This window comes from Petaurus breviceps, unplaced genomic scaffold (genome assembly GCF_028583685.1).
Source record: "Petaurus breviceps papuanus isolate PSGF00001 unplaced genomic scaffold, PetGlider_PUasm1.0 186, whole genome shotgun sequence".
Classification (NCBI taxonomy): Eukaryota; Metazoa; Chordata; class Mammalia; order Diprotodontia; family Petauridae; genus Petaurus; species Petaurus breviceps.
The window spans coordinates 47539488-47553251 of record NW_027185798.1 but is presented as its reverse complement, the minus strand read 5'-3'; the positions used below and the strand labels follow the sequence as shown (position 1 = coordinate 47553251).

The 13764-nt window shown below is 42.5% G+C and overlaps 1 protein-coding gene across 2 annotated transcripts in view; it reads left to right on the top strand.

The window, feature by feature from the left end:
* The first annotated feature begins 9182 nt into the window (after nucleotides 1-9182).
* The window catches only part of LOC138162179 (glutathione S-transferase Mu 4-like), an 18554-nt gene continuing 13972 nt past the window's right edge, over nucleotides 9183-13764 (top strand). The window contains exons 1-4 of one of the 2 annotated variants that reach the window (XM_069089240.1): nucleotides 9183-9191; nucleotides 11807-11836; nucleotides 12747-12822; nucleotides 12993-13057. In XM_069089240.1, coding sequence (XP_068945341.1) covers nucleotides 11807-11836; nucleotides 12747-12822; nucleotides 12993-13057 — 171 coding nt within the window. In that variant the 5' untranslated portion in view covers nucleotides 9183-9191. Of the gene's footprint in view, nucleotides 9192-11806; nucleotides 11837-12746; nucleotides 12823-12992; nucleotides 13058-13764 lie in introns of those variants that run through there. The other variant, XM_069089239.1, reaches the window with a different exon arrangement.

Genomic DNA, 13764 nt, shown 5'->3' with positions numbered 1-13764 from the left:
TAGGACCTGTCAGAGCATGAATCCTATTGGTAGAGCCTTCAAGAATCCTGGATCCCCCTTAAGTCTTTTCTTCTCTGGGATTGACAATCTTCTGTCCTTTGATGTTTTGGTTTTGATATGGCCACCCCCTCTGGGTCCCTTTTGTCTGGACATTATTCAGTCTGTCAATGCTATTCCTCAGTCTCAGCAAATACAATCAAATAAAGTCACGGGGAGTAGACATAGGGGCAGAGAGGATCCAAAATATAAAACCACAAAATCTGAACCATTTACGTTTTGATAAAATACATTTTGATAAAAAAGTAGATATAAACCTTAGCAAAATAACTTTGTTCTAAGAGTCTCAGGCTATAAGTTGTCTTAGAACATGTTATTTTCTTCTGTGTATTCATAAAATGTTGTTAATGCTGTCGACGCGTATGTTGTAATTCTGTTTTCCTTCCTCTGTATTGCTTCCTATAAATTTTTCCATATTTCTTTGTATTTGGTTTTTTGTCATTTTTATAACACAATAATATAGCATTGCATTTATAACCCCTGGCTGAAAGCCAGTCTGGAATCACACAGACCTCTAAGCTCATGGCTTGGGAACTTCTCACTAATAATACTCTTTGGTTCGTGCCCCCACCCAGGGTTGGTGTCCCCTGAAAACCTCTGAATATGACTCATTTTAAAAAATATGTCCTCTAGGAGTATTGACTTTCTTCCTGTAAGCAGCCCAGGCTGCCAAGGCATTTTAAGTTTAAATCAACTTTATTATAAGGCATATAAGAAATGTGAAAGGAATAGTTATAGGTAGCCAGAAATAGCACTGGTTCTGTAGTCAGGGAACCTCTAACTCTACCTGTGGGACCCTAGCCAAGTCACAACCTCTCTGGGACTCAGTTTCCTCATCTGTAAAATAAGAGAGTCTTTTCCAGCTCTAGCTATCTGACCCATTGACTCATAACCTTAGTAGGTGAGGTCCCAGGAGCTTCATAGGGTTGCTGCTTCTAGGGGCTCCCAGGTTAGTTCTAGTGAATTATGTTTATCTCAGGTCCCAGTCCTTCTTCCACCTGTCTGCCACTCCCGTCTTTCAGCTTTGTCCACTGGTCCTGGATGAGGCACTTTTGCCCACCACTGCTATCTTTTCCAGAAATATTCTCAGTTCCAGGCTTGCCTAATGCACTCCTAACTACTAGCCTGGTAGCCCTTACCTCCATTCTTGGTCCCCTGCTTCCTTCTGCCGATTCTTGTTTTCTTTTGTAGCATAAGCCATGTTTGATGCGTCCTTGTCCTCTCCTTTCACTCTCTTCTAAACTCTCTGCAATCTGAATTCCAACTTTTTTATGCAATTAAAATTGTTCTTGCCAAATTACTTACTAGCTGTTTTTTTAATTGCCAAATGGCCTTTTCTCAATCCTTGTCCTTTGACTTACTTACAAAGCACTTGACACCATTGACAACCACCTCCTCCTCCTGGGCACTCTCTCCTCTCTGGGTTTTCACAGCTGCTATCTCTTGGTTCTTCTACGTGTCCGGTCACTCCTTCTCAGTCTCTGTTGTATATATATCCTATATGTCCACTTACTGGGGTTGTCCCCAAGGCCTCTTTCCAAGGCCCCTTTTTCTTTCTCCAAGTTCCTGAATTGGTAACTTCATTAATTCCTATGAGTTCAATTACCATCTCTAAGCAGATCAATCTCAGATCTATGTATCCCACCCAATGTCTCTCCTGAGTGGATCACACTGGACATTTCTAACTGCATGCCCGCCCACAGGCATCTTGAACTTTCCTCTCAAACCTATCTCTCTTTTGAATGTCTCTGTTGCCACTGAGGGTTCCACCATTTTTCCAATGCCTTGATGCCATCCTCAATTCCTCATTCCCACCCCATATATCCGAAGAGTTGCCAAATCTAGCAAATTTCTCTCTACGACGTCCCTCACACATGTTCACTTCTAAACGTGTGTGGCCAGTGCTTTAATTCACATGCTTTCCAAACTATTCCAACAGCCAGTGACTGTGGCAGAAATGATGGGAAAGGGGATGGAGAGTACTAAGAATCACACACACAGCTTCTAGACTGCCACCTATAAACTTTAATTTGACTGCTGGTGCTTGAAATCCTTGTCCAACAATCAGTGAGGGAACATTCTGCTGGGGAGCTGAATCATAAAATTTCTGACATTCTGGATATAAATGAAGCCGGAAGCAAGAAGGAAATTGCAGCAAAATGGAAAAATGGCTCAGGGCTATTCCTTGGAGAGCTGAAGGAAAAAGTTACTGGAGTTGGTTTTATCAGTCCAAAGGTAACAAACATTTTTTCATGGAATATTTGGTCATTTCATATTACAACATTGAAGTATTTGGAAAAGATCACTACAAAAATAATTGCAATCTATGTTCCAAAACTAGTTGCTGAGGATGAGGAAGTAGAGAAATTTTTGCCAAAAACCTTATAGGATCCTCTAAATTAAATCTATGTATACTCTGATACTTGGTAGTTTATGCAAAGATGAGAAAAAAACCGAGACTGGTGAGAAATACATGGAAAATCATGGTGCAGGAGTAGAAAAGGGGGAGTCAAAGATGAGTAGATTACATAGAAGCATATCATGAACACTTTAGAAAAAAACTGGTGACTAATTGTTCAATGTAGTGAGTAACAAATAACATCACAAAAAAATCAAATAGGTTATATTTCTTTTATCTATCTATCTATCTAGTCTTTTTGGAGGGAGGAAGGTAGGGCAATTGGGGCTAAGTGACTTGCCCAAGGTCACACAGTTAGTAAGTGTTAAGTGTCTGAGCCCGAATTTGAGCTCAGGTCCTCCTGATTCCATGGCTGGTGCTCTATTCACTGTGCCACCTAGCCACCCCTAGGTTATATTTCAAGTCAGGAAAAGATTTCCTATTAATATGGATTGTTAGGTAATTTTCAGTTGTGTCTGACTCTTTGTGATCCCATTTGGCGTGTTCTTGTCAATGACACTGGAGTGATTTGCCATTTCCTTTTCCAGTCATTTTTATAGATGATGAAACTAAGGCTAACAGAGTTAAGTGATTTGCCCAAGGTCACACATTTAGTAAGTATCTGATGTTGGGTCTGAATTCAGGAAGATGAGTCTTCCTGACTCCAGGCCCAACACTATCCACTGCATCATCTCAGCATCTGTATAATCAGACCATTGACTTGTCAGAGATCAGAATTAGTAAAAAAAAAAAAAAGCAAGATGAAAGAATAACAATGAGAAAACGATATGGCATACAACCGAAGTAACTCAATCAAGAATTATTTAAACAAATCATTGACAATGAAAAATAAGGAATAGACAACATAAGTATGTAGATGACAATTTTAATAATTTTGATGCAGAACTTTAGTTGATGTAAATCTATCTGACCATGTCAACCTCCCTACTCAAATTCCAGTGGCTTCCTTTCAACTCCAGGATTAAATATAAAATCCCATTTGGCATTTAAAGCCCTTCATAAACTACTGTCCCTGTCTCCCACCTTTTCAGTCTTCTTGTACTTTGCATCCCTAACCCCTTGTACTCTGTGATACCTTGATATTCTTTAAACAAGATACTCTGTCTCCTGACTCTGAGCATTTTCTCTGGCTATCTCCATTGCCTGGAATATCATCCATCCTCTTCTCTACCTTCTGGTTACCTTGGCTTCCTTGAACAAGTGCCAGGTAAAATCTTACCTTTTACAGGAAGTCTTCCCTAATCTCCCTTAATTCTAGTGTCTTTCCTCTGAGATTACCTCAAATTTATCCTGTATATGCCTTGTTTGTACCTCCTTGTTTTCATATTGTTTCCTCCATTAAACTGTGAGCTCCTTGAGAGCAGGGACTGTTGGGTTTGGTTTTTTGGGTTTTTTTTTTTTGCCTTTTTTGGTATCCCTCAGACCCTATGCTACGCTTGGCACATAGTAGGCATTTAGTAATTTATTGACAGACTGACCAAAAGAGCCCCCAAAATGGCTTAGTCAGCAAACATTTGACTTACTAGCCACATGAAGACAGATGGTGGCCAAAGGCAGCATCAGTTTAGAATACAAATTCATTTGTAAAATATTACAATGAAGTATGGCAAATGAAAGTAGAGAGAATTGGTGGAGAATGAAACCAGTTTAAAGTAAGCTTTATAAGAGAGCCAATTAAGCAAAATCAATCCAAGGGAATTTGAGGCCCGAAATGGCAGGGGGACAACAAACAGAAGAAAAATGGAAAAGATCTGCAAATATTGCTATAAAGAACATTTCACCATCAAGGACAGTGGAGCCACCATACTTGGAACCTAATGTCACAGTCCCAGATATGCTTATAGGGGAGGTAGAAATGGTGCTAAAAAGAAAAACGAGGAGAAAAAGGGAAAATCAGCTGGATTGGACTATGTGTCTAGAAGAGATTTGTGCTGGAGATGATACAATTATGGGGACATAAAGGGATTAATAGAGGCAATGATGAGGGGAAAAAAATCTCATACCTTATTAATGTTCCCAAAAAGTGACCATGAAACATAGCAACTATCAACCTATACATCTACTCTTCCATCTATGCAAAATCTTTGTGAGAGTCATCTATGAGTGAGTTGAAGGCATTGCCTGTAAAAGCAGTATTTAAAAATAGATCTCATCTTTGACATTTCATAGTTGATTAAAAAATATGGAGTCTATGAGATCCCACTGAACTTACTGTTTGTTAATTATGAAATTTTGATTTGGCAAAGCAAAACATTTGCTTTAAAGTCTCTTAACAGTGTCTCCTTTCTCATACATCAAAATCTTTCAAGATTCCTTGAACCATATAATAATGGAAATAACCCTGTTCAGCCACCCTTTATTCACAAATGTAAGATGAGGTATAAAACAGTGAGTTTGTACTTGCCAAAGGTGCAGTGGAGGAGGAGATGTAAGACAGGCTGAGGTGAATCATCTTTTGTTTTTTTGGCTTTTCTCCTAGGTTCTCAAACACTTGTTTGGTTTCTCTCCTCACTCGTTGGCTCCTCCATCTTTCCCTGCTGTACACTCACCTAGTGTTGGTGGGTGTGAGGATCAGAGTGACCTAGGTCCTTGCCCAGTGTGGACTCTGGGAAGAGAAGACTGACCTGGTTGGATTTGCACCCCCTTTCCTTCCTTCTTTTCCCTTCTGGGTGCTGGGACACTGCTTTCTGCACTGCCTTAGCTTTCCATTTCTTTTCCTCTGGTCCCTCTCTCCCTTTTCTCCCTGTCATGGGCAGAATCAGGGTCTACTGACCTGATATAACAGGGATAACAGGGATGGGGTGTTTGAGGCAGAGTTACTGTCACAAGGGGGGTGGGCAGGGGTCCTCATGGCTAGAACCTGAATCACAAGCCCTTAAGCTGATTTGTGTTCTCCCGGCCTGGTGCATAGAGTTGTAGGGCAGGGATGCTGAGTAGTTTCTAGAAATGTGAGTTTTCTAGAATTATACGATGAGCTTTTTAACCTTTTTGTCTTATCTTGCGGATTCAGCTTTAGTTATTGTATGTCTCTTGTATGTGTGGCACATAATTCCCTGCTCTGAGGTTTAGGGACTGCTCAGGGCCAGGGAATGACAACTTCTCTGCCATCTTGTTGGTCATGTGACCCTGCATTGGCCCAAGTGGCTCGTGAGTTATATAATATGCCGAAGCAGGATAATTAAAGCAGAGACAGCCACTTGTTTTGTGGGAAATATGCTCAAAGAGGCCCAGAGGAGGAGAAAACAGAGCAAAAATGCCTAGAATGAAGCATGGGCACTGAAACTGTATGGGCCCTAGAAGGGTATTGTGGAAGTCTGCAGAGATACCCTCTGATGACCACCAGAATGGGTCAGGAAGCAGGAGCTGGGGGAAGGATGGCCACCCCTCCACCTCTAGTCATGAGACTGTTCCCTCTCCCGCTTTGTGACCACTATGGGGAGGATGCTGCCCCTGTTCCCTGGCTGAAAGTGAAATTGTGAATTTAGATTTTAGCAAGAGTGATGACCAATAGGAAGCTGAGGTTCAGGTCTTTCTGGGGGCAGCTGTATTCAGCTGCTTAGGACTTTCAATGTTGTATTTTTATTTTATTTTTTAAATTTAAATTCCATTCTGTAAATGGGCTCTAACCTCTGATGCTTGGGGGTTAGGTAAAGGTGGGAAGGAGATTAGGATCTAAATGAGAATGGGAAAATGAGCCAAATAAATGAGGATATTCTTCATATTTCACACCCTAAACAAGAGGAGATAATTCCTAGGTAAGGCACCAGGAAACTGGGAGCCTCTGGAACCCAAGCCAGACACAGCCTCTGTCACCACTATGCAAAGGGAGTCTGGCCGGTAGCTCAAGCTTGTAGCACGACCTGCTGGTTTTTGCTGAGATTGCACCCTGAATAGTTACTTCACCCCCAACCTACTGGCCTCTCCATTTTCATTGTCAAGGTGAGGCAGGTGCTCCTTGGGAGGAGAGAAACCTCTGTATCTTAAAGAGGCTGTAAGAAGTAAGGACCACTGATATTAAGAGGTTTATAGACTGGTTTAATGGGGTGGGGTGGGATAGGTAGTATCTTATGTGAGAGGAGTTGGGGAGCTTGCTTCTTGAAAGGCAAGAATACAGATAATGGAAGTGTCCTGCTCCCCAATTTGGGGCATGCACAGATGTTGTGTAGCTTGTTGAGTCTGCTAATCACTTGATGAAGAGATTGACTGTTGAGTGGCTGAACAAGGATGCATTCAAAAAGCCAGGTGAGCCTCTGAATGTGGGGTGGAGCTTGGACCCTCTCTTAGCAGGGGCCAATATGAAGCCAAGAGTACATGACTCCCACTCCACTTTTAGGTGAAGATTGGAGATGGCTATTACCTTGTGAGCTTTGAAAGGTCAGGAGAGAAAGCCGCCAGAAACCTAGAAGCTGAAGTATATGCTGGGATTTGCCAAAAGTCAGACACTGAGAAATGACGTCCAAAAGTAGCAGAAATGCAGAGGCATTCACCAATTAGCCATGCCACATTTGGGATTAAACTTGGAAGGATAAATGCTATGTAGAAACTGCTTGAGCCCGCTGTCGGACCAACGGGGTATAGCAGAGAGCAAACCCCCAGAGGTTGGGAGGAAATGTTTCTAATTTATGATCTTGTTATGCCTTTGGAGTAGGTAACCTTTTGTAAAATCTAATTGATGTTAATTGAAGTAGGTATCCTTTTGTAAAAGCTAATTGATGTTAATTGACTAAGTAGGACTGGGGCACTAATCATTGATAGCTAATAATGGGAAGAACTTACTGGAATGGGAGATTTGAAATGATAGCCTTGGGAAGGAGACACCCTTAACCCTTCAGGCGTACCCCTAGAACCTTGAAGCTACATTTGTAGCCAGCCTCACTCTGAGAGAATTCCGGATCTCGCTACACTGTTGAAAAATTAATTTAGATATTCAACAGTTAGTCTGAGGACGGGACTTTAGTAAACATTGATCCCAGCTAAATGACATTATAGGCCAGTGGTGGGTAATCTTCGACCTTGAGGCCACATGTGGCTCTCTAGGTCCTCAAGTCCCCTTTGACTGAATCCATACTTGACAGATTCTTTAAATAAGAGTAGGGATTATTATTATTTTTTTAATTTCCACATTAGTCATGTTGTAAAAGAAGAATCAGAACAAAAGGGAAAAACTATAAGAAAGAAAAAAACAACAAAAAAGAGAAAATAGTATGCTTCCATCTGCATTCAGACTCCATAGTTCTTTCTCTGAACCTGGATAGCATTTTCCATCATGAGTCTTTTGGAACTTAGATCCTTGCTCTGGTGAAAAGAGCTAAGTCTATCAAAGTTGATCATTTTATAGCGGTGCTGTTACTGTATCCAATGTTTTCCTGGTTCTGCTCACTTGATTCAACATCAGTTCATGTAAGTCTTCCCAGGTTTTTCTGAAATCCTCCTGCTCATCATTTCTTATAGCCCAATAGTATTCCATTACATTCATAAACTCAACTTGTTCAGTTATTCATATATATATATATATACATACATATATAGATGGGCATTCCCTTAATTTCCAATTCCTTGCCACCACAAAAAGAGTTGTAATAAATATTTTTGTACATGTGGCTCCTTTTTCCTTTATGATTATTTTTTTGCCTTCCTTTGTATCCCTAGAATTTAGTACAGGGCAGTCACATAGTAAGTACTTAATAAATGCTTGTTGACTGACTGATGAATGAATGAAAAAATTCTTCTTAAAGGTTTATTACATGCAAAGCAAGGCACTTATGTGTATGTATAAAGTATTGGGATACTGTCAAGGGGTCCCAGTGGGATTCTAGTAGGGAGCAACACTGTGATTGAGGAGTAATTAAGGACAATTCATCAGTTTCACACTATAGGGGCCTGGGTAGAGACATGGATTGGCCAAGAGAGGTTTTATTGTACATTAGGTCTGTCTGTTATCTTGGCTATGCCTATGGGAAAAGACCTCAGACTTGAAGTTGGAATTTAGGAAGTTATCCCAGTGGAAAACAAATCGAGCAGGTCTTGAGTGTGTGGGATAGCCTCAAGAGGTCATGACAGCTAACTGTGTGCCCATTAGAATAAGATCATTTGGTATTGCCATTCAGTCATTTCAGCTGTTAGACTCTTCATGGCCCCATTTAGGGATTAGCAAAGACACTGGAGTGGTTTGCCATTTCCTTCTCCAGCTCATTTTTACAGATGAGGAGACTAGGCAAACAGGGTTAAGTGACTTGCCCAGGATCACACAGCTAGTAAGTATTTGAGGCCATATATGAACTCAGGAAAGCTCATCTTTCTGACTTCAGGTCCAGCCTTCTGTGCCACTGTGCCACCAAACTTCTCCTCTGGCACATAGTAGATGCTTAATATTAAGTGCTTGGCACATAGTAGGTGCTTAATAAAGGCTTATTGGCTGATTGAGGGACACTTCAGGTCCCTCTGACCCTAACTCACAGATGTGACTCAGTGAGGCCACCTCAGATTCTCCTTACTCAGAGGCAAACAGCCCTCCCCCTTCTGATGCCATCAGGCCTCCCTGGTATGACCCTGAATCTCTAGGTCTAGTTATACACATAAAACTTTCCTCACTTTAGCTGAGCCAATTCAGAGTTTCAGATTTTCAAAAGGAATTTTATCAGGGAACTAGGGAAAAGTAAGAGAGAACAAGGGAAAAAAGATATTCTTGAAGATGATGCCAGCAAGTACCAGGTCTGTCAGGTCCTACCAAGCCCAGAAGGTTTCAGCTTCTTGCTTGCTAATAGATTGTGTATCTGACATCAAAGGACAAATGTGACCAAGGGCCTCATTGTCAACTTGCTATCTGATGATGAATTTTTGGTGCAACTGGAAGACATTTCACTTAAGTCTGGAGGAACTGGGTGCTTTGTGCCCATGCTGATGAATGAAATCATCATGCCTTGAAGAGTCAAACTATTATTAATCTCATCAGGGTCCCACTTGGCTGCTCCTGCAGCTGGTAGGAAAAGTGAGGTATCCTGGGGACTCTGGAAAGTTTGCCCTCCAAGAGTCAGAGCATTGCTTCAGGTTCTAGCTAGGAACCACCTTAGGTGGAGGTTGTAGGATGGAAGGTGTGGGCTCCTTGTAAGGAGAAGTCTCTCAGCTGTGGGAATTGTCCAATAAGGGAATGGGCTACTTGGAGAGGAAGTGAGTTTCTCATCACTAGAGATCTTCAAGAGGCTGGCATCCTGGTGTTTGCTGGACTAGATGGCCTTGTCAGACCTGTGCTTCAGGAAAGCTGCTTTGATGACTGAATAGAGATAGATTGGAAGAGGAAAGACTTGAAGTAGGCTGACCCATTGGCAGACTACTGCAATAATCCAGGCGAAAGTGATGGTGGCCTGCAATGGAGAGACACCAGTATCAGAGGAGAGGAGGGGTATGAGAATTATCAAAAAGCTTAAATCAACAGCCTTTGGCACCCGACTGAATATGGGGGGTGGATGTGATAGAGAAGAGGAATAGACAACGATCTCTAATTTCAAGCCTGGGTATCAGGGAGGATGGTGGTGCCCTGGACAGTAATAGGGGTATGTGTGGCCATGTCATGAAGGAGAATTGTTATGTGACCCTGGGCAAGTTACCGAACCTTTGCTCATCCCAGTTTCCTCATCTGTAAAATAGTACCTAGCTCCCAGGCTTGTTGTGAGGATCAAAGAAGATAACAACTGTAAAGTGTTTATGTAGCACAGTGCCTGGCATGTAACAAGCCCTTTATGAATGTTAGCTATTATGTGATCATCATCATTATTATTCCAGAGCTAGAGGAAGAGGTTGCCTGAATCCAGTAATAAGGGATGAGGAAGATGTGAACAAACTGAGCTGGAAAGAACTGGGAAGTAAAGCAAGTGCCCATCTGTTGGGGTACGAGTGAAAAAATGATGGTAAACTATAGGAAATGGAATGCAATATGATTGTACAATTGTAAATACACACACATATACATGATGGCTTTGGAGAAACCTTGGAAGAGAAGGATATGAACTGATGCAGAGTGAAGTCAGCAGAACCAAGAGACTGATTCCTACCATGACTACCATAATGTAAAGGAAATAATGAGGTAGAAAGAGAGGGGGGAGCAGGTGAATATGTGACTTGTCCTACATGAGAGAGACCTTGGGAGTATGGGAGTGTGTTTGTGAGCAGAGAGCCATGTGATAGAATGCCTGTGTGTGCATAGCTGGTATATGAGCACAGAATCTTAGCACTTTGGAATGGTAGCACAATGGAGCTGGGATAGACCATGACAACCATCCCTTGCCCAGCTCTTTGGCTTTTGTCGGGTGACTTACTTTGTAAAGTTACTAGATGTAGGTGTCTGGCTTTGGGTGAAGGACTCTCCTAACAATTTTAAATCTCAGAGCTGTCAAGGACCGGAGAGGCCAGCTAGGGTAATTCTTCCTGTTGTTTAATCGTGTCTGACTCTTTGTGACTCCGTGGACCATAGTGTGTCAGTACTGTCCTTGGCAAAGGTACTGGAGGGGTTTGCCGTTTCATCTCCAGGGGATTAACAAACAGATTTTCAAATCAAAACAAAATCTCAAACAGATATTAAGCGACTTCCCAGGGTCACACCACTAGTAAGTGTCTGAGGCCAGATTTGAGTTCGGGTCTTCCTGACTCCAGGCCGAGCACTCTATCCACTGTGTCACCTGCTTGCCTCCTAACTCTTACCTGAATATAATACATCCCCTCTATGATAGCCAGTCTTTGCCTGAAGACCTCCAGGGAAGGGAAGCTCACTCACTATATCCTGAAGCAAGCCATTCCAGCTTTGTGTTTCATCAATGATTAGGACGTTCTCCTGGTGTGATGAAAGCAGATGAGGCCAGAAGTAAGAATTCAGACAGAGTTGGCATGATTACCCATCCTACCTAGCTGGGCTGGTGCTTGGGAGTAAGGTGGGGTAGACACCTGGGACGGGCAGGAGGAGAATAAAGAGCTGGTGAGGTGGGGCTGGTCCTCAGAGTATGACAACACAATGTCTCCTCCTCCTCCTCCTCCCATCTCCTGGAGCTATGGACAAAAGGCTGTTCTGGGGGAAACACTGGAGGGTTTGAAGGCAGAGGGTGATAGAGATCTGGGGGCACTTAGAGTAGATTGAAAGCAACCTATAGGGTGGGGTGGGGGTGGGGTGAGGACGCAGGAGGTGAGCAACGTGGGGGGTACACGCGGCCAGCAGGTGTCTACCCCCATTGGGGTGCACTTGGTTCTGTCCTTTCTCCTTTTACTTTTCCTGTGCTCCTCTTCTTCCCCTTTTAGAGGGTTCCTCAGGACAGGTTCAAGTCATTGAAGTGTTTCTATCACCAGATGATCCTGGCATACTGGGAAGTTCGGGGGGTGAGTTCAGGGTGGATGGAGTGGGAACCAGGAAAGGGGAGGTGGGGGCTCATGTCTTTTTTGATATTTAACATTTCTCTGACCCAACCTCCTCCCTATGGATTATGTGACTTAGAAAGGGACCTAAGAGGTCATGGCAAAGAACACAGTTAAGACTCAATGGACACTAGGAAGAAGTTAAAATTAAGAGAGAGACGCTGGAGAAAGCTGAACTCCATTTTCATTTCCTGTCCTCTGTCCCATTTCCAGAGCTCATTCTCTGCACCTGTCCTACCTGCTTCTCAGTGTGTACCCACTGGGCTTTTTCTGATATTCTCACCTCTAACAAAAAAAGATTGTTCCGTACCCCATTTCTCCAGGGCCCTAGACCTAATTTCCCACACGATCATCAGTAAGCCAGATTAAATAATGTAGGGTGATGTATTAATGGATAATGATGTTTTTATAGGAAAGAAAGATTCCTCATCTCTTGTCTTTCCTATCACAGCATCATATTTGACCCTATGTGGTCCCTATCCAAATGTAATGTCATTAAACCAAAAGAGTACCCTAATTCCAATGGTTGACATTTGAAGCTAGATAATGTTTATGTGAGGATAGTTAGGGGATATATATATATATATATATATACATATATATATATATATATCACATACATATAAGGGGGCCTTCCATTGCCTTTCAAACCATATCACCATATCTTCATTTCTGATATGGCCAACTCTTTCTGTGTGGGTATGAGAAGGCTTAGCTTCTCTCACTAGGATGGGATTAAGAGTAGTGGGCAGGGGGGGTGGGGTTTCAGTAGGCTTGCCATTTTCCTGTGGGAAGCCAATAAGGGCTATTGGAGGCTCACTTGAGGTCCTGAGACCCCCAGGAGATGATGGTACCTTCTTCTTCCTTTTCCCAGCTTGCCCATCCAATCCGTTTGTTGCTGGAATATACAGGGACCCCCTATAAGGAGCTGCTCTATAACTATGAGAAATGTGAGTGTAGAGGCCCAAGCGTGTTATGTGTGTTTTGGGAATACCCTCATAAGTAGGTTGCACTGACCTACAGTATTGGCAGGGGAGGTGGGGGGAGGCTATTATTGGGGCTATTGAGGATAGAACCATGACCCAGTAGAGTGACTTTCTCAATTTTCTTCTCTCTGCAGATATTGAAAATGACAAAAACAAATGGATTAAAGAAAGATACAATCTTGGCCTCGACTTTCCCAATGTATGTTATTTCAGGGAGTGAGGCATCATTATGTTTGTGTGTCTATGTGTTTGTGAATGGAGGTTTTAGGGACCTCAGGGGGCTATCGTTGGATGTCTGCCTCTGGACCCTTAGTATTTTTGCTAGAATACTAAAGTTCTTCTGTCAGTCTTCTTGGCTCTTCCCTTCACATTAAGCCCCATGATCCAAACCCCTTGCACACACTGACCAGGTACATCAAAGAATAGTGGAAAGTTCCAGGGCATAGATCTCATGTACCAGTATCTGCCAATCCCATCTCCTTCTAATGTTCTCAAAAGAATCTGAATCATTTGAGGGCTACCTCTCTCCCTTTCTTACCTTCCTTCCCTCCTGAGAACTTACCTCATCCAAAGAGACTTTCCCACTAAGTACCCCGACATCCATCTCTTTGCTCTACCTCACTTGGTGATACCCAAACAAGGACCCAAACATTTAAGTCAATTCTGTGGGTGTGAAGTGTTCATTCATACTTCATTTGCTGCTCTTGCTGTACCTATGTGATTTTATATGTTTAGTCTCTGTGTGTGTGAAAGAGAGAGAGAGAGAGAGAGACAGAGAGAGAGAGACAGAGAGACAGAGAGAGAGAGAGAGAGAGAGAGAGAGAGAGAGAGAGAGAGAGAGAGAGAGAGAGAGAGAGACAGAGACAGAGAGAGAGAGAGAGAGAGAGAGAGACAGAGAGAGAGAGA